At 51.7% G+C, this 15,670-nt stretch overlaps 1 protein-coding gene across 1 annotated transcript; it reads right to left on the bottom strand.

Moving 5' to 3' along the window:
• On the bottom strand, positions 1–14,208 carry LOC100908536 (ecdysone receptor-like). The gene is made up of 8 exons (XM_003738448.2): positions 14,136–14,208; positions 10,505–10,757; positions 9,967–10,312; positions 9,581–9,838; positions 9,232–9,454; positions 8,802–9,039; positions 7,501–7,540; positions 1–183 (listed from the first exon to the last, which is right to left on the bottom strand). The coding sequence occupies exons 1-8, from the start codon at positions 14,206–14,208 to the stop codon at positions 1–3; spliced, it is 1,614 nt and encodes a 537-aa protein (XP_003738496.2).
• Positions 14,209–15,670: the final 1,462 nt, after the last annotated feature.

Consider the following 15,670-nt stretch of genomic DNA (forward strand, 5'->3'; position numbering starts at 1 on the left):
TCAAGCGAGCTCCGGCACTCTGGGCGTTGCGATCATATTGTTCTTGTCGTTGTTGTTCTTCTCGTCGATTGCATCTAAGGCTGCCGCTCCGAATGTAGCGATGGCAGCTATCGTATCGACGGAAACTTCGGTGACCGGAGTTCTCATCACGATTCGTAAACGCACGTCAGATAATCTTCCTGTCTGGAACGAGCGCCGGAACAGATAGTGTCTGAGGCGCGAGCGGTCCGAACAGTTCAAAGCGTTGCAAGCGCACCGAGCTGATCGACGCTTCCGACTGTGTTTGCTGTATGGAAAGCCCACTTATCGGCTTCGGAAAACGTGAAGATTTCTCATGTTTGTCCATACAATCGTCTTCGAGGATTTATGCTGGAGGGAGAAGAGCTTTGAGGGTCTTCGACAGTGACCCCGAAGCGATCCGAAGGCCTTTCCTTGTCCTTCCACATACGTCGAGCCTCGCGATCCCCATGTAACCTCCCGAACGCGCGGCTGCCTCGACTGTCCGAACTTGATGTCTGAGCTCAGGTAGAAACACCACATGGGGCGCGGGACGTATTCTTCCTCATAACAACGGGTCTATTCATGATCGACCCGGCAGGCTGTACTCTGTTAATTAGTGTCGGTTCAGCCGCGGGTGGGTTTGAACATTTTCGCGGAACTCCCAGAGGTTGTAATCTTTGCGGTTAGGCGAGATATCAAGGAGCGCTCAAGACCTTGTAAGTCCCTGGACGCAATGACGCAATACTACGGCGGCTCACTCGAGTGTGGCGGGCACGGTGGTGGCCGTGACTCACATATGCTTTAGCCTACGTGAGTCCATCTCGTAGGACCCACAAGAACGGTCCCTTGTTGATGGCTCGGGCCTTTTTTCACGGCCGAAAGAGGCGATGGAGTTGACATCGATGACCCGCTCCCCGGAAAACTCGCAATACACGGCGAAACCGCGTTTTATTTCATCAAAGAGCCGCCGACGCTAACCGACGACGCGAATATCCGATTTCAGAATAGGCAGCGGAATGTTTCGCTTTGTGCAATCGGAGTTCACAAGACAGCGCCGGCGAAAATGTCGTCATTATTCAAACTCCGAGGAGAATCGTAAACGGACAGCACGCATGCCGCGCTGCTCGCGCCCCACTTCCCAGCTTTCGACGATCGATCCATCGGCGAGAAGTCGAAAAAGCGTCGATCGGAAGAAGCTACAAGCTCGGAAATTGATATCCGCGCCCAGCGGGATCCGAACCGCTCGCAGTCTCATCACCGCCCAAGTCTGGGAGTCTTACACTGGGTGCTAATGAGTGAGTACTCAGTCAGTCAGATAGACCGTCGGAGGACGGAGAGCGGCATGCGGAGCTAGACGGTCAGCCAGACAGCGGACGCAGCATAGGTCAGCACCCTCGGGCAGGAGGGGGACAGGCGGGGGATATGCCCAGAATTCACCGCGTAATGCGAGCAGACGGGCGAACATCAACGAGAGTGGAGAGCTCCGAAGCAAGCACGGGAGAAAAATCGTGAACAACGAAATGGCTGGAAAATAATTCCGCCGGAGGAAACCGTGGAGAAAAGATGACACAGATTCCTCACGGATGAGCGAATGGACGGGAAAACTTGGTCGGAATCGTTAGAGCATCGGTCGTTCATGCAGCCGTCTATCGGGGTTTTCGTTCCACGATCACTCGATGGCGATTCCAAGAGCTGCCATAGCTTGGAATATCATCAGCTGACAGCGGAGAATGTCTCGTAGCCCAAGGGTCTTATTCTCCGTCCAAGTGACAATGGGTCTGGAAACGTCGGATGCCGCACTCGTCTCCACGAAATCCGACCGTCGGGCCCCCAAGTGCCTAGAGCGCGCTATTCTCTGAGACTCCCCTCATCTCTCACTCTTACACTCACCTCCACGTTCCTCTCAGTGAAGTCGGCTGATCGCGGAGGAGACTTTGGAGGAGATCCAGTGGTCGTCACATTATCCGTTGTCGCAGCAACTGATCACTAGAACTCATCGTGGAGGATCTGATCGTCGTCGTTCCGGTGCGGAGCGGATATAGCGTGTGGAGGAAAATAATTTCGAGCAGCGGCAATGTGTTCGACACTGAGTCGACTTCACGAGGACTCCTCTAGTGTGCTGCTGCTGCTGCTGCTGCCACTACTACTGCAACTCAATGATGTCGGGTCTCTCCCCTCCCTCTCTGCGCTGCTGCTGTGGTGAGTTCTGTGGTGTTTGGTCTTTAGTGGGAGCAGCGGTGTCTGCAGCGGGGGGCTGGCCGCTTGGCTGGTTAGCCCCGTTCACTAACTGGAAGTCAGACCTGTCTCCCTATTGTTGTTGTTGGCCGTCGTCGTTGCCGTCGTCGATGTTCAGAGTACTTGTTCCGCCGTGTACGTCCTCTAGCAGACTCTAGCGGACCGAGGCAGAGTTCGGCTCCCGCGGGCACTCTCAACACGCTCGAGCTCGGTGTTTCACTTTCTCACCGTCCTCTCCTACTTTTGCTCTCGACCGTCGACGTAACACGTGTGCTGCTGCAGGTGGAGCACCGAGAAGAGACTCACAGCCCGATGGGGTTCTCGAGATCCGGAACGTGCTCCTCGTCTAGCAGTATCGCGAGAGGATAGATGACGGCTCGTAGTCCGCGTAAACATTCACACACACAAACGTAGTCGAACGTAGCACCAACACCGGGGCCGTGGAGGAACACCGACACAGCCGTGGAGCTGTGTCGTGAAAGGGCTCTTGGATGCAGGTCACCAGGGAACAAGAATTCGGTCAACGCACCACCACCGCCACCACTACCAGTAGTCGTAGTAGCAGCAGCAGCAGCAGCTGAAGCAACACCCGACTTCCAGCTGATGCTGACGGCCCGTCCAGATGATGCCGTCAGATGTGTCCAGTGCAGCTCCGATGGCCCTTCTCTTTCAGTGAGAAGACCCTCGAGCGAGGCTGGTTTGAGTGTGACCACAACAGCAGCGGCTACTGTCTCTCACTCTTACTTTCTTCGGTTCTTTCCTCTTCTGCAGTCGCTTCAGTTTCCTGTTGGTCGGGTGCGGTGCTCGAATCCAGCCTTTGGAAGAGAACGAGGAGGATGCGCGGTCAGGTGGGAGGAAGGAAACAACGAAAAAAACAGGTCGCTCCTTCGGAGAACGGTTTCAGTGCGCAAACCGCTGCTGCTGAGACATGCGACCTTCGTTGCAGTTCCGGGGATGGATCCTGGTTCGTCACCAAATACGATCGGAACCGGTGAAACCCGGGGAAAGGGGCCAAGCGTGTCCACCGAAGAGGGTAAGGAGGAGATTCTGCCGCTTACCAAGCATAAGAGGCTAGTAGTAACTAACTCACCGAGCTCCCGGGCCGGATTCCTTCCGTTGGCAAGGGAGTTTCCAGTCAGTCAGTCAGTCGGTCCGTCCGTCCGTCCGTCCATCCATCCGTCCGGCGATCCTCCGGCCGTTCGGTCGGTCGATCCTTCAGTCGGATGGTCGGTCGTTCGTTCGGTTCGTTGTCCTGACCAATAGCAAAATCGAGAGGCTGAGTCAGTGCCCCGTTTTTTCGCCGATCGGCAACGACCGCTACGGAAAAGGCTTTTCGCAAACGTTGACAAAGCATTGATCCTATTGTGTGAGGAAATGGGAAGGGAGAGCGTATGCGACCGTGTATTTTGAATTTTCGTATCGAACGTCGTGGATGATCCGAAACCGGCTCGACGCAATCCTTCGACCGACCGATCGATGAACGGAACGCCCGAAGAAATGCCGACCGGCTTGTCCGTGTGTATTCAGTCCGACGTCGACGTCATCGCACATACTGCGAATACGCTACGTTCCTGCCGCCGAAGCACTTTCGCTTATCAATGAAATAATCGTTCAGCCGCATTGACCGATAAAAATATCAGACACTTCGTCGCGGCATTACTTCCTCTTCGTAAGCATGTTCTTCCGAATCGATCGCAATACGCAACAATATTTCACAAATGTATCCTGAAAGTGTTTGAACTTGCCCTCGGGGATATCAGCTCGGATTACTTTAACGGACTCGATAGTTTTTCGACTTGAAAACTTTCGGCTTCAGAGAGGATTTCATGCTGAAATTAAACTAATATTCCCCAGACATGGAATCGATCGAGAAGCGTTCTCGAGGATACCCTATTCGTTCCTTGGACGATTCGTGCTCTCAATTCATGTCCGCTCAGAGACACGAATCAACGTTCAGCTCGGAGAGCTTGATAGTTCGAAGATTTGAGGAATCGGGCGCGGAGTAGCTCAATTTAGAACAGACCAAAAGCAAGAACAGTCTCGGTAGGATGGATCATACAAGATGAGACCTTCGAAACCAGGATACAGGGACTACACATTTTCCTTGCGAGGTTCTTGCTCATTTTCCCGAAAAAACGGGATGGAAAAACAAACCTGGTCGTCTCTAGACGCATCCGGATCCGAGCGTTATGTTCTAAAAAATATTGAATTGAAATAGTAAGATAAGTTCTCATGCACGTGTGGGAAGAGATATGATCAATTTTCATGTAAAAACTCACGGCGATTTATTCAACCATTCTCTTCAGTGGTGATGATTTTTACGACAATAATAATAATGATCGTATCGATAACCTCTCTGCCGTCTTCGCGATGCAAAAAATTAAATAGAATCCGTCCAGACAATAATATATAATATGTATATCCGTATTTACAATTATTGTTACTTATATCCGTCACATAGTCCCTTGCTCTCGCTGACGCAGAGGCGCTGAGCCGTCTCTATGATCATCAATCTCGTTTCGGACATCAATTCAGTTCGCGGCCTCGGCTCCCAGTCATTAGTCTGACTGAGTTGAACCTCAAATAGTTGTCTTTAGATTCTTCGTAGCTTCTCTTTGTGGGCAGCGACTTCCGGCAAGCCTTCAGCCACGGCCGGTCTTTTTCTTTCACAAATCAGACTTGGGTCAATAAATGGCATTGCACATAAATCATTGTGGATATTTCCGTGTCCTGTGTGTTATTCAGAAGTTGTTTCCCTCGAAATCACTCGGGCCCGCTCCGCATCCCAAGAGAGTCGATGCTTTCGATTCGCATTGATCCCTGATGATAAGCGGTCAGGAAAAATTATACTCGGATGTACATTGTCATCGTTCAATTAGTTTACAGTCAGCAAACCGGACCTCGGTGTCCACGCTCATAAGTCAGGTCAGTATGTTCAGAAGCACCAAGGCGTGAGCTTGTCAGACGACCAGTATTCATCGGATTCTAACTAGTCAACGCTACACTTTCTAATTTCCAGTGAGATTTCTTCTACACAAATATGAATATATATATTCAGATCTAAATATATATATTTTATGTATAAGTTCGTGAGATGGGGAACATTGTTTGGAAGTCATCAGTCATCATGTTAAAATAATCCCTCTCATCTTATGTACAGAATTGCGCAGAGGCTGAGCGAAAACTTTCTCAAATAATGAGCTTTCACGCACACATGCATTTAATTCGGTTCGTTTAACAGTTCATCGACAGAAAAAAAAGTCGAAACTCATATCACCACGTAGCTTCTTTCCGTATGCGGTTTTGCCGAAGGCAGCAGCGGAAGCGGCGGTAGCGGTAGCTGAAGAAGATCTTAGTCTACTACTACATCGCCTGATCCGTCGTTTAAGTAGAGGTCAGGGGAGGGGGAGAGAGAGCGGCGTGGGAACCCCCGCAGTGACTGCTCATTCTTCACAGTGAGATCTCCCGAGAAAGCCGCTCCTCAATGAAACTATTGAAGGGACTACGAAGACAACGATCGGCTGATTCGGTGCAGCGCTCGAAAGAGGTCCTGAGAGCGGGGGATGTGAGTGCTTTCCCGGTCAGGGCGTCCTTTGAGTTTTCGCTTGTATTTAACGTCAACACCTTACAGGCACATCCGCTCGAATGAATTCTAGCAAACAATGACACCATTCGGACGAAAGATGTCCGCACGTACGTATGTGTGTATGTATGTAGTCTACTGATCTCGCGCTGTCGAGTGGGGCAACGGTACTCTCGCAGCTTCGCTATTGTCCTAGCCTCAGAAAGTCCGGCATCCTGATAGAAGAGCGAAGCGTTCACGCTTCGAGCTCTTCCGACGCTTCCTTCGTCGATAGCCATGCCCTGGCGCTGACGTGTCTTTCTTATTACCCGTGAAATCCCGAACAGTCTGTCTGATATTGTACGAATCTTCGCGCACGAAAAAGGCGATTCGCGGCTCACCGACGCAAAAAAAACTGGCGCATCATCGCGACTCGTATAAATTTGCCATGTGCGCTTGAATGTTCCATGTTTGAGGAAACCCGATCAGATGAGCAACCCGAGTTCCCTATGGAGCGATCGATCACCGATCACGAGCCGATCCTCGTTCGTCTCAGACCGGAGCGCGCACTCTTCGGAATGCGCTGAAGTTTCTTGCGAAACTAACCGATGAGGATCCGCCGGATCACGACTTGGGATCTCGATCGCCCTCGGAATTGTCTCGTTCGACGGCAGTGGACGGCATGGATGCCTCCGGCGGGAATCTCGGCTTGCGAATAAATGAGGAGGACGCGTTCCAAGCGCTAAGAGATCCTCACAATTTCCGATACGGTCATTACGGACCCGATATAGACGCTCTAGGAGGAATCGTGCCCTTGCTTAGAGCTTCGAACTGCGAATAACTTCCCCACAAAAGAATTGGGAGATTGACCACACAACGAAGGCAGCTCACACGGCACCGTTCAAGTTCGAAGGATGAAGTTTATGAGAATTCTCCGAGGCAGCGCTCGACACTCCGGCTCGCTCCGCGGTCTTTCTCGAAGACTCTACACATAACCCTAGGAACCGAGGACTCGAAATGAGCTCACCCTGGATAAGCGCAGACCCAAACTCGTTCATGTGTCCATCGAAGGACCGTCGACATACCGTTGATGAGCGGACAAGTCGGCCAGTCGACAGACCATGGGCGTTTTTTCTCTAGAAACCTTTCACACTAAGCAAGAATTATTCTAATGACGAACAAATTTTTTAACAATTATATATCCACACAAGACATTCCGATACTGTCGAGAGACGAACGTGCCTCGTCGGAACCGCCCAGCCGGTCTGCGTCTTTTCGATTAAGTCGTCAGACACCCTTTTGTACTATGAAATGAGACCCTAGACCATCTCGCGGACCTTCGTGGTCGAGACCCAACCTTGTCTCCACAGAATAAGCGTGAAATGAGGAGGCTAAGCTTCATGCGATGTAAGCTACCTCGCAAGTTGTGACGATCCAGGCGTACCGCACGACCACTTTGTGAGCCCCACCGAATATTCACTCCGATTAATTCAGGCTATTCACAGCTCAGTCAACCGAGTCGTCATCACCCTCCATTCGGATTCGATTATGTACATTCGTCTAAGTTATTGTGCTATGGGTGAGCACAACTGGTGACTGGAGAATCTCTTCCATTTTATGCACGCTCGGTTCTGAGGCGGTCATAATATATTCCTGGAGCTTCCCTTCTCTTTCTCCTCTCGATGGAGGGAAAAGTAGAATACCCTTGTCTGAATGATGTTGGCCGTAGATTGATTGTCGATAGAGTCAGGAGTTTTGTCCTGAGCAGTATCCACATTCGACTCGAGGTCAACAGAAACTCGGCTCCATTCGCGTTTCCCGGGACGCATCCTCTGGAATCCCATATCGGGTTTAAGCAGCGATACTGTGCAAGTAAACAATGCGGGTGACACGGGGAAAAACATGGAGACTACGGTGAATCCCCCAGAGAATCTCTAAGCAGTAGAGCCCGGAAAATATGAGCGGGAATCGGGAAAAATCAGAGTGGAGTGGTCGCCAATGAGCGTGCCTAGTCTATCAGCGCGGGAAAAGCCCGGGGACCGGGCGGTTTTTGCAGCAGCTCAGCATTCTCGTATGCTAGTATAATAATGCACATGATATCCATCTGATCCGAAATGACCATCCATACGAGGTTCTGCACGGGCCACAGTTCAGAGACCAAGTGAGACACATCTTCCGAATCTCAACAGCCAGGACATAGTCAGAATTGACGCAGGAGCTCGCAGAAGTTTCAAATCAGAGCACGCGTGGAATATAGTCAACCTTGATTGAGTGAAGGTCCATCACATTGGACAATAATTGTCTTTCGAAGCGCTGTCGCACATTGCTTGCTGAGCCACGGAATCGATCAGCCTCCACTATGATCTTCGGATGGATTTGTTCCGTCATCGTCGTCGTTCGTTTCATTGTCAATTTCGATCGCGTTCTCCTCTGATTACCCATATTCTAACAATACATCGGAGTCAGCGACGAGTTTTCTGATTGTAAAAATCCTTGTCGTCGGTTCCGTCATGGAGCTTCGTTCTGATTCTAGCCTCTAAAAAAAACTGTACTTCACTGAGATTAATGGATGCGTTCAGGGGGTAAAGTGGCAGTTGCGGAAGGATTCGGGTCATTCGAAGAGCTCCAAAACCACAATCAGCTCTCCACAACGCCCGCTCATCGCGATCTTCATCGCACATTCATTCAATCAGTCAGTCGAGAAAGGAATTAGCTACCGTTCCAAATATAAGGCCACTCAAAGCCGGAGCAGTCTCCTTCCGCGAGAAAATTTGTCTCCTCGTGAGGCGGCTGCGAAAAGCGACTCGGGATTTTTTGTGGAACTCTCGGTTTTCGCGAGACGCCCGGTATCGACCTTCTCATCCATCTCGTCATTGAATCCGTCGCTGACAGCACACATGTCGTAGACGTAGAACATACGACGTCTGTTCATGGACGGACAGGGGGGCGGGATCACCTGCCGTCTCGTGGTACTTGCACTTTGCCCGGCAGATCCGTGGGTTATTCCTGGATGTCCCAGATTTCGGCCAAGAATGGCGGCAACTTCTTGTTCTGCACTTTCAACTGGAAACACATCTCGGCGTTGATTGCTCCCAACGTGCGGAGCTTCGTCAGAATGTAAAGGAGACGGGCGAAATACGTTCTGCCAGGGGGCCGATGGTTTTCCGAGTAGGTTCTTAATGTGTCGATGTAGAACTCCTGGATCTTCTCCACTTTCTCCGGTTCCAACAACGATGGTCGTTCTGTGAAGGGAGAATATCATGAATTCCCGGAACGCGCGTCATTGTTGAGTTTCTCCGCCCCAAAACCGGCTTGACCATGCAGTCTTCGTAAGCTCCGCTCTCGAATTGATTTATCTTCCGGAAATCAGGGGACAGACTCCGAGGGAGAACAGGTACGATTGTGAACGAACATATCAGGGCTCTATTCCTCACCGGAAAAAATCACGATAGCTGTCAACAGGGCATATTCAGCGTTATCGACCCGGAGGTTGCACATATGCCGACAGAAACGAAAGATGGCATCAGCTGAATCCCCCACAGAGGCGCTCTTGTAGTTTTCTCTCGTGTACGGCTGGTTATTGGCGAATACGATCGAGTCCGTTTTAACGTCGTATTTCCTGGCGCTCCTCAGCATCATGATCTCACTTGAACAAGCCTGGAAGAAATTGCGGCGTTTGAGATCTGAAGTGTATTCCACCTCCGCTATCCATCGTCCGTGGCGTCACTGAACTTCGAGGATTCTCGATCGGTATCTGAGCCGTACACCCCCTCCGGCACTGACCTTCAACAAGGTGATTTGATCTTCCCGAAGTAATGAATCGAAACCGGGAACCCGTTTGCTGAACTCGACTATTAGTTGAACCGTGAGGATGGTTATCCCCGTAAAGTGCTGAAACCGGAGTTCATTATCTTCCTCGGAATCGCCGAGCGGGAATTGAGTGATTTGACGGAGGTCGGATTCCGCCGGACTCTCGAATTCTTGCTGGTAGTACACGAGCCTGTTGATCAACTGTTCTTGGTCCTCTGTGAGTGGCTTCACCTGGAATACGAGTCGAAAAGAAGTTTTCAATCCGATGCTCCGGGCTCCCTGGAGTAACGACGCTACTTATCCTAGTCTCATCGTTTCTGGACATTTGCCCGAGCCCCTTCCCCCGAGCCCGAACTCACCTGACGCACGGCCATATTCAGCGCCATGATGTTGGGCTTTTCGTCGGCAATCTCTTCGACAACCATCGGCTGGATCCGAGAAGCGTTCGCAGGTCCGATTGCAACGATTCCGTTGGTTTCCCCAGCTTTGTGCGTATGTTGGGGAGTTTGCTTTTTGCTCTCGCGCTTCATTGCGCATTGGTACTCGGGCACGACGCACTCCGATCGCATACCGACCATGAGGCACTTTTTCAACCTGCATTCTTGGCATTTGCGTCTCATATACATATCAATTTCACAAACGTTTCCATATTTGCACGTGTAGACGGCGTTCTTTGTGATTGAACGACGGAAGAATCCTTTACATCTGGAAGAACGTCAGGATTTCAGAATATTCAATTTTTTCGCTCGGACGCCATCGAGTTCCTCATGATTGATACAATGACCCGATAATTTATCCAGCGACCTGGGTCCACGAGGGGAACAAGTCGAGAGCGGAAAAAAGCGCGCCAGGAGAAATTCCTGCAGCCTCCCTGAATACAGGGCAGACAGTACTCACCCCTCGCAGGTCAGCGCATTGTAGTGGTAACCCGACGCTCTGTCGCCGCAGACCAGGCATAGCTCCTGCTGCTGCCTGGGGTTGGTGCTGTTCGAAATGGGAGAAGGAGCCAGACCCGTCTGACTCGTGAGCGTCGTCGATTCCCCCGATGGCGACTTCCGTTTGATTTCGAGGGAGTCCTCACACTCGCTCCCCGACAGCGGATAGAAACTCCCATTGGCGTCTCCTCCTGGGTTGCTCAGGTCTACACTCACTGAAAAATTCGGAGTTATCCGACTATCATAACTCGATCATTGCAGGAGACGATGTGAATGGCTACTCCGTCGACAGCAAATCGGGGCTACAAAGTATACGGCAGTTCAATCGACGACTCCGATGGGGTCTCGCGAGACGAGCGTACGGAAGAAGTCCTACATCATGTTCAGGTTGCATTGAGCTCGATATCCCGTTGATCATGGACGTTACGTTCTCGTATTCTGAAGATATTGCGCACAAAGATCCAGATTGTGCCACACACCCGCGTCTTCAGCTCCTCAGAATCAACAGGGAGGCTATTTCACGCAATCGACGTAATCTCCTCAAGCTTTCGTTAACGGTTCGGAGCAAGCAAGAGGAGAAAGAGCTCGATACATTGAACATTAGGACAGGGATCAGCACCCCCTCCGGAACTATCAGAATAGGGAACTCGTTGGAGGAGGAAGATCGGGATCATCTCCCAGAATGAGGGAGGGGGGATGGAACGTTTTGAAATTCCGACGGATTACGTCGAACTTTCTGGGGATCTGGCGTCCCTCGGGGGCTTTTCCCGCTGTTCTCGGAAATGAGGAAGGCGAAAACAGGTTTAGCAGCTCGCTTCCGAGAGACTTCTCAGTCCTTTATTGGGATTCTTCTGGCATTGAGTCTTCGTAGCCGAAGCAGGGCAGCCGTATCAGCCGATAAGATCCTGCTTCAAGAAGAAGGATATGGATTCCGCTTCGATAACAAGTCCGTTGCCCCAACGGAATGAAAACGAGAAGGTTATTCGCGGAATCGTTCCGGTTGGGGTCTTTTCACCACACCAACGAACGGGAGCGATTATTTTTCTCAGCAAGAGGTCTCATGATCTCAAAACGACAGAGGAGCCAAGGAATCTGCATTCGGCCGCCCTCTCGTCAGAGGACAGGGCACCCGGAGCTCGCGGGCATCTGCCCGAAACGGGAAGAGCTCATACGGAGTCGATGGTCTTTCTCTCGGTGCGTGGAAGGAAATGCGAGGCTCCACATAGACTGGTTCCCGAAGGGGGCGCGAGCGCGACTTCTCTTGCAAGTACGCCCGGGAACAATCCGAGCATGCACCGAACCATAATCCGTTGGCGTCGGAAGTTTAGCTCGAAAATCAGGTCTCGGCCTTCAGGACTAGATGATGGAGGATGGCATGCATTGATTTGGAATTGATAGCATCGTCGTCGGCTGTCATCATGCTCGTCGAATTCAATTGAATGCTGGTTCGACAACGTGACGGAACCGTCGTCCGAGGAAGTCTTCCGCGATCAAAGGAATGAACCCTGCTTCGTCTATCCGTCGACGTCATTGAATTGTTTAGCATCGGAAGTCATCGAGGCCAGTGCTGCCCGTGGCCGGCGTGTGTTGCCCGCGTCGTCGACGACGACATCAGTCTCTATTTTTGAAATGCAGTTATCCACGTGAGACTGAAACGAGATCTATTTCGAGATCGCGAGGAGATCCCCTGTCTCAAGTGCAGTGGGACCAGGATTCCTTGACACAGAGTTCCCATATTCATGGCGACGCAATCGACGCAAATTAAGGCAATTAAAACCGATGTGGTTCTTTCTTCTTTCTTCGTCTCCGAGAAAGAAACCCGGTACGGTCTCCAACGAAGCGTCATCTAGAGCCTTGCTCAATGGACTATTCGTAGTCTAAAAATAGAAGACCCAATTCCATGAGCGGAAGGATAGTTCTCTTATTACCCGCGGGATTTCGAGGAGGAAAGGATTCAATAGATCCGCCGATCAACTCGATCCGATCACAAGGATCACCGGGAGTTCTGACCGCCCTGCTCGTATCGTGAGCGACCGCTTCACCGAACCGAGTTTGTATCGAATCGCGGCCAGAATCGGGAAAGCCTCGCCCTCGCTGCAAATGAGGTCACGGTGTGTGTTTGCGTGTCGGCTAGTAGTTTCCAGTACTTGAGCCCCTTCTCGAGCTGCTACCGCTGCCGCCGCGCCGCCGCTGCCGCCACCGCGGTGGCGGCTAGTTTCCTTGGAGTTGGAAGTCTACGTCATGGACGGCGCAGCGGCATTCAGAGGGAGCGTGTCGCAAGGACTTCGGAGGGTAAGAGACAGTATGGACCTCTCTTGCCGCTGGCTCGCTCACTCAGTCGGGTCAAGGAACCCTACCATAACAAACAGACACGGAAGCGGCAAATACATATACGCCGCTGCACTGCAAATTGCCTACACGAATATCTAGCATAAGTCAAAAGCATGAAGCGCTCCTGAAAAATCGTTCGCGCGCGCCGCGTCGCCTACGCATCACGGCTTGCGATCACGCAACACTTCATGGATGGTTTTTCTCGCAGCAGCGCCACCAAAACAAGGCTATCAAGGGGGTCATGCCAATACACTGCTGACTGACTGAGTGAGCGAGACGACATTTAGGTCCGCAACGCGAAAATAAAACGCATCGACTCAGTCCCCTTTTCTGAATGATTCAATCCTGGTCAAGGTCGCTAGCGAAGGCTCGCAACTCGCTGCTCAAATAAAGAACGACCATTTTCCCCGGGGCTGGGGAAAATAAACGAATTCCTCGAGAGAATCCTTGTGGAACTCAGACACTCACCGTCCATGTAAGCTCACCGGGCCGGTTTCGGGCCGTCGAACCCAGCGCGAAAGTGCAGCGGAAGATTGTTTTGCGAGAAAAACTTTCATCAACTCGAACTTCAATCCTACAGCTGTCAACACCTGCTCCGAAGCCAGCTCTTGTGTCCCTTGACGTTGAGCTTCGTCCACCACCGAACAACCACCGGGCGACGGTGTGTGGAGCCGCTGCCAGGACTCGTTGCGCTTGAAGGTTCAGCTCCTGGGCTTCAACTCAGATCCACCCGAACACGACATCTGTCACTCGTGATTATCGCGGCCGCGTAGGCCACATCGAATTCCTCGAATTCAACGCAAATTAACAACACTGTTTTCAAGAAGAACAAGAAGAAGGAATACAACAAAACTACATGGCTGCTACATAGGCAGTCGCCATCTTGCTGCTGTGTAGCCGACAGCGGCGCCCTCTATGGCGCTTTCCGAAACTACGGAATGGGAACACTCACTCATACACACCGACACCACCACCACCACCACCACATACTAGTCTACCGGCACGAGAGATGCCGCTGCTACCGTCGGTCGTCGCCGCACCACAAGCCGGCACGGCAGCGGACAGACGGGCAGACAGGCAAATGACAGCAGCGGCGGCTCTTGGGCACACCAGCGGCAACAAAGCAGCAATGATGATGACGACGGCGACTACTGGCACACCAATGCTGGCCGCCGCCGCTCCGCTGGCTGGCGGCAATCGCTGGCGTTGACGTTCTCATGAATTACGGCCTACGGTAACGCAGCTCCGTAGCGGCGACTCACTGTCCGCAGCTCCCTTGCGACCGCAGAGTATCTTCATATCTGCACTGCCGTGATTTCCAGCGCCGAACTCCATCGTTCGCGAGTCTCCTCCAATCAAGTCGAAATCAGCGAGACTGGTAGGAGCACGAACTCGGTTTTCCTTGGGCGGGGGGTTTCCCAGGAGCCGAACGATCGGAATGATGATGCGTCTCGAATCCATACTCCAGCATCACGACTGGGGAAGCATTGCGCCCGTTTTCCCCCTCTATCCTAAGCGAGTCCCTGCTAATAGGCCCGGAAGCGTGGGGAGAGCTCGACTTTCGGCAAGGGCCATCAACGGGGGCTCAACAGAGCTGTCAGTTTCCGGCTAAGATGCCGTGACTAAAATCCTAGACGTGATCAAGGACAGCCTCGTACATGCTGCGGAAATTGGAAGAATAAGATGCGAATGCTCAAGGGAGTCGCTCGGATGAAGGAGTGAATTGGTCCGATTTATTCCTTCCACACAAGCTGGCGATTCACATCATTCGAGAGGGGGAAGGGGTTTCGATTCCATCGGAGGGGGATCCTCTATTCTGGGCTGCATTCCGCTGAGCTTCCCCGGCATTTCCTCATAAAGGACGCTCCTCACACGCATGACATGCTGGAATCGTCCGCTGAGTCGCCCTTGTGGAAACCAACTCTCAGGGAGAGCTCGTCCGCAGGATGCCGTCAAGGGTCGATAATGTCGAGAGAAGAGTGTGCAATGGAAAATCGACATCGCTGAAGAGGATTCTTGACTGGCCCCTTCCGAAGGCATCGTAGATACGCTCCGCTCGCGAATAGCTCGATTCTTCCGATTCCGAACTCCTAGCCGCTCGAGTCATGCGCGAATCCTCCTTCTCTGCGACCAGAGATTCGAATCTGAGTTTCGCCATCTCTGTTTCTCGTTCTCGCTTATGAGGCGGCTCGAACCAGCGCTGGGCTTGTCGGGGACGAATGTGGCGATCACGCTCACCAAGGTGGATCTCTCCAAGGAAGCGACTGGCTCCTTGGAGATGTGAGCCAGCAGATTTTCGAAATCTGACGAACTTCTATAATCAATAGCAATCAATGTATCTCCGGAGCTCGGGGATCTCTTGACGTCGTTCAATGATTATCGAGCTGAGGGGATGGCAGAGACTCTTGGAGAATGGCTAGTAGAGGTCCATCAGTGTCACGAGAAGAGCTGCCGGAAAACGAGGGACGATGAATTTTTGTTCGCATAGGTTCATGCGAGAATTCGAGGGGCATTTGCCAGTTGAAGAAGAGAATACGTCACGTGTTGTATGTATACAATGGTGGCCGAAATCTTAAGAACGGCACCCTCTTCCAGCTGCCGGTCCAAAGATTCAGACCACCATTGCATATCTTTGTAGGGTAGGGCACCAGTTTTGGGACACATGAGGAAATTTTCATGTTGGGCTACGGAAAAAAACTTGACCACGTATGGAACGTATGCGCCCTCCGACCAGTTTCGGGACACGGAAGAAGACGATCTTGAATTCTATGTCCCTTGACAGGTACTTTCACCCTGT

This window comes from Galendromus occidentalis, unplaced genomic scaffold (assembly GCF_000255335.2).
Source record: "Galendromus occidentalis unplaced genomic scaffold, Mocc_1.1 scf7180000075986, whole genome shotgun sequence".
NCBI lineage: Eukaryota > Metazoa > Arthropoda > Arachnida > Mesostigmata > Phytoseiidae > Galendromus > Galendromus occidentalis.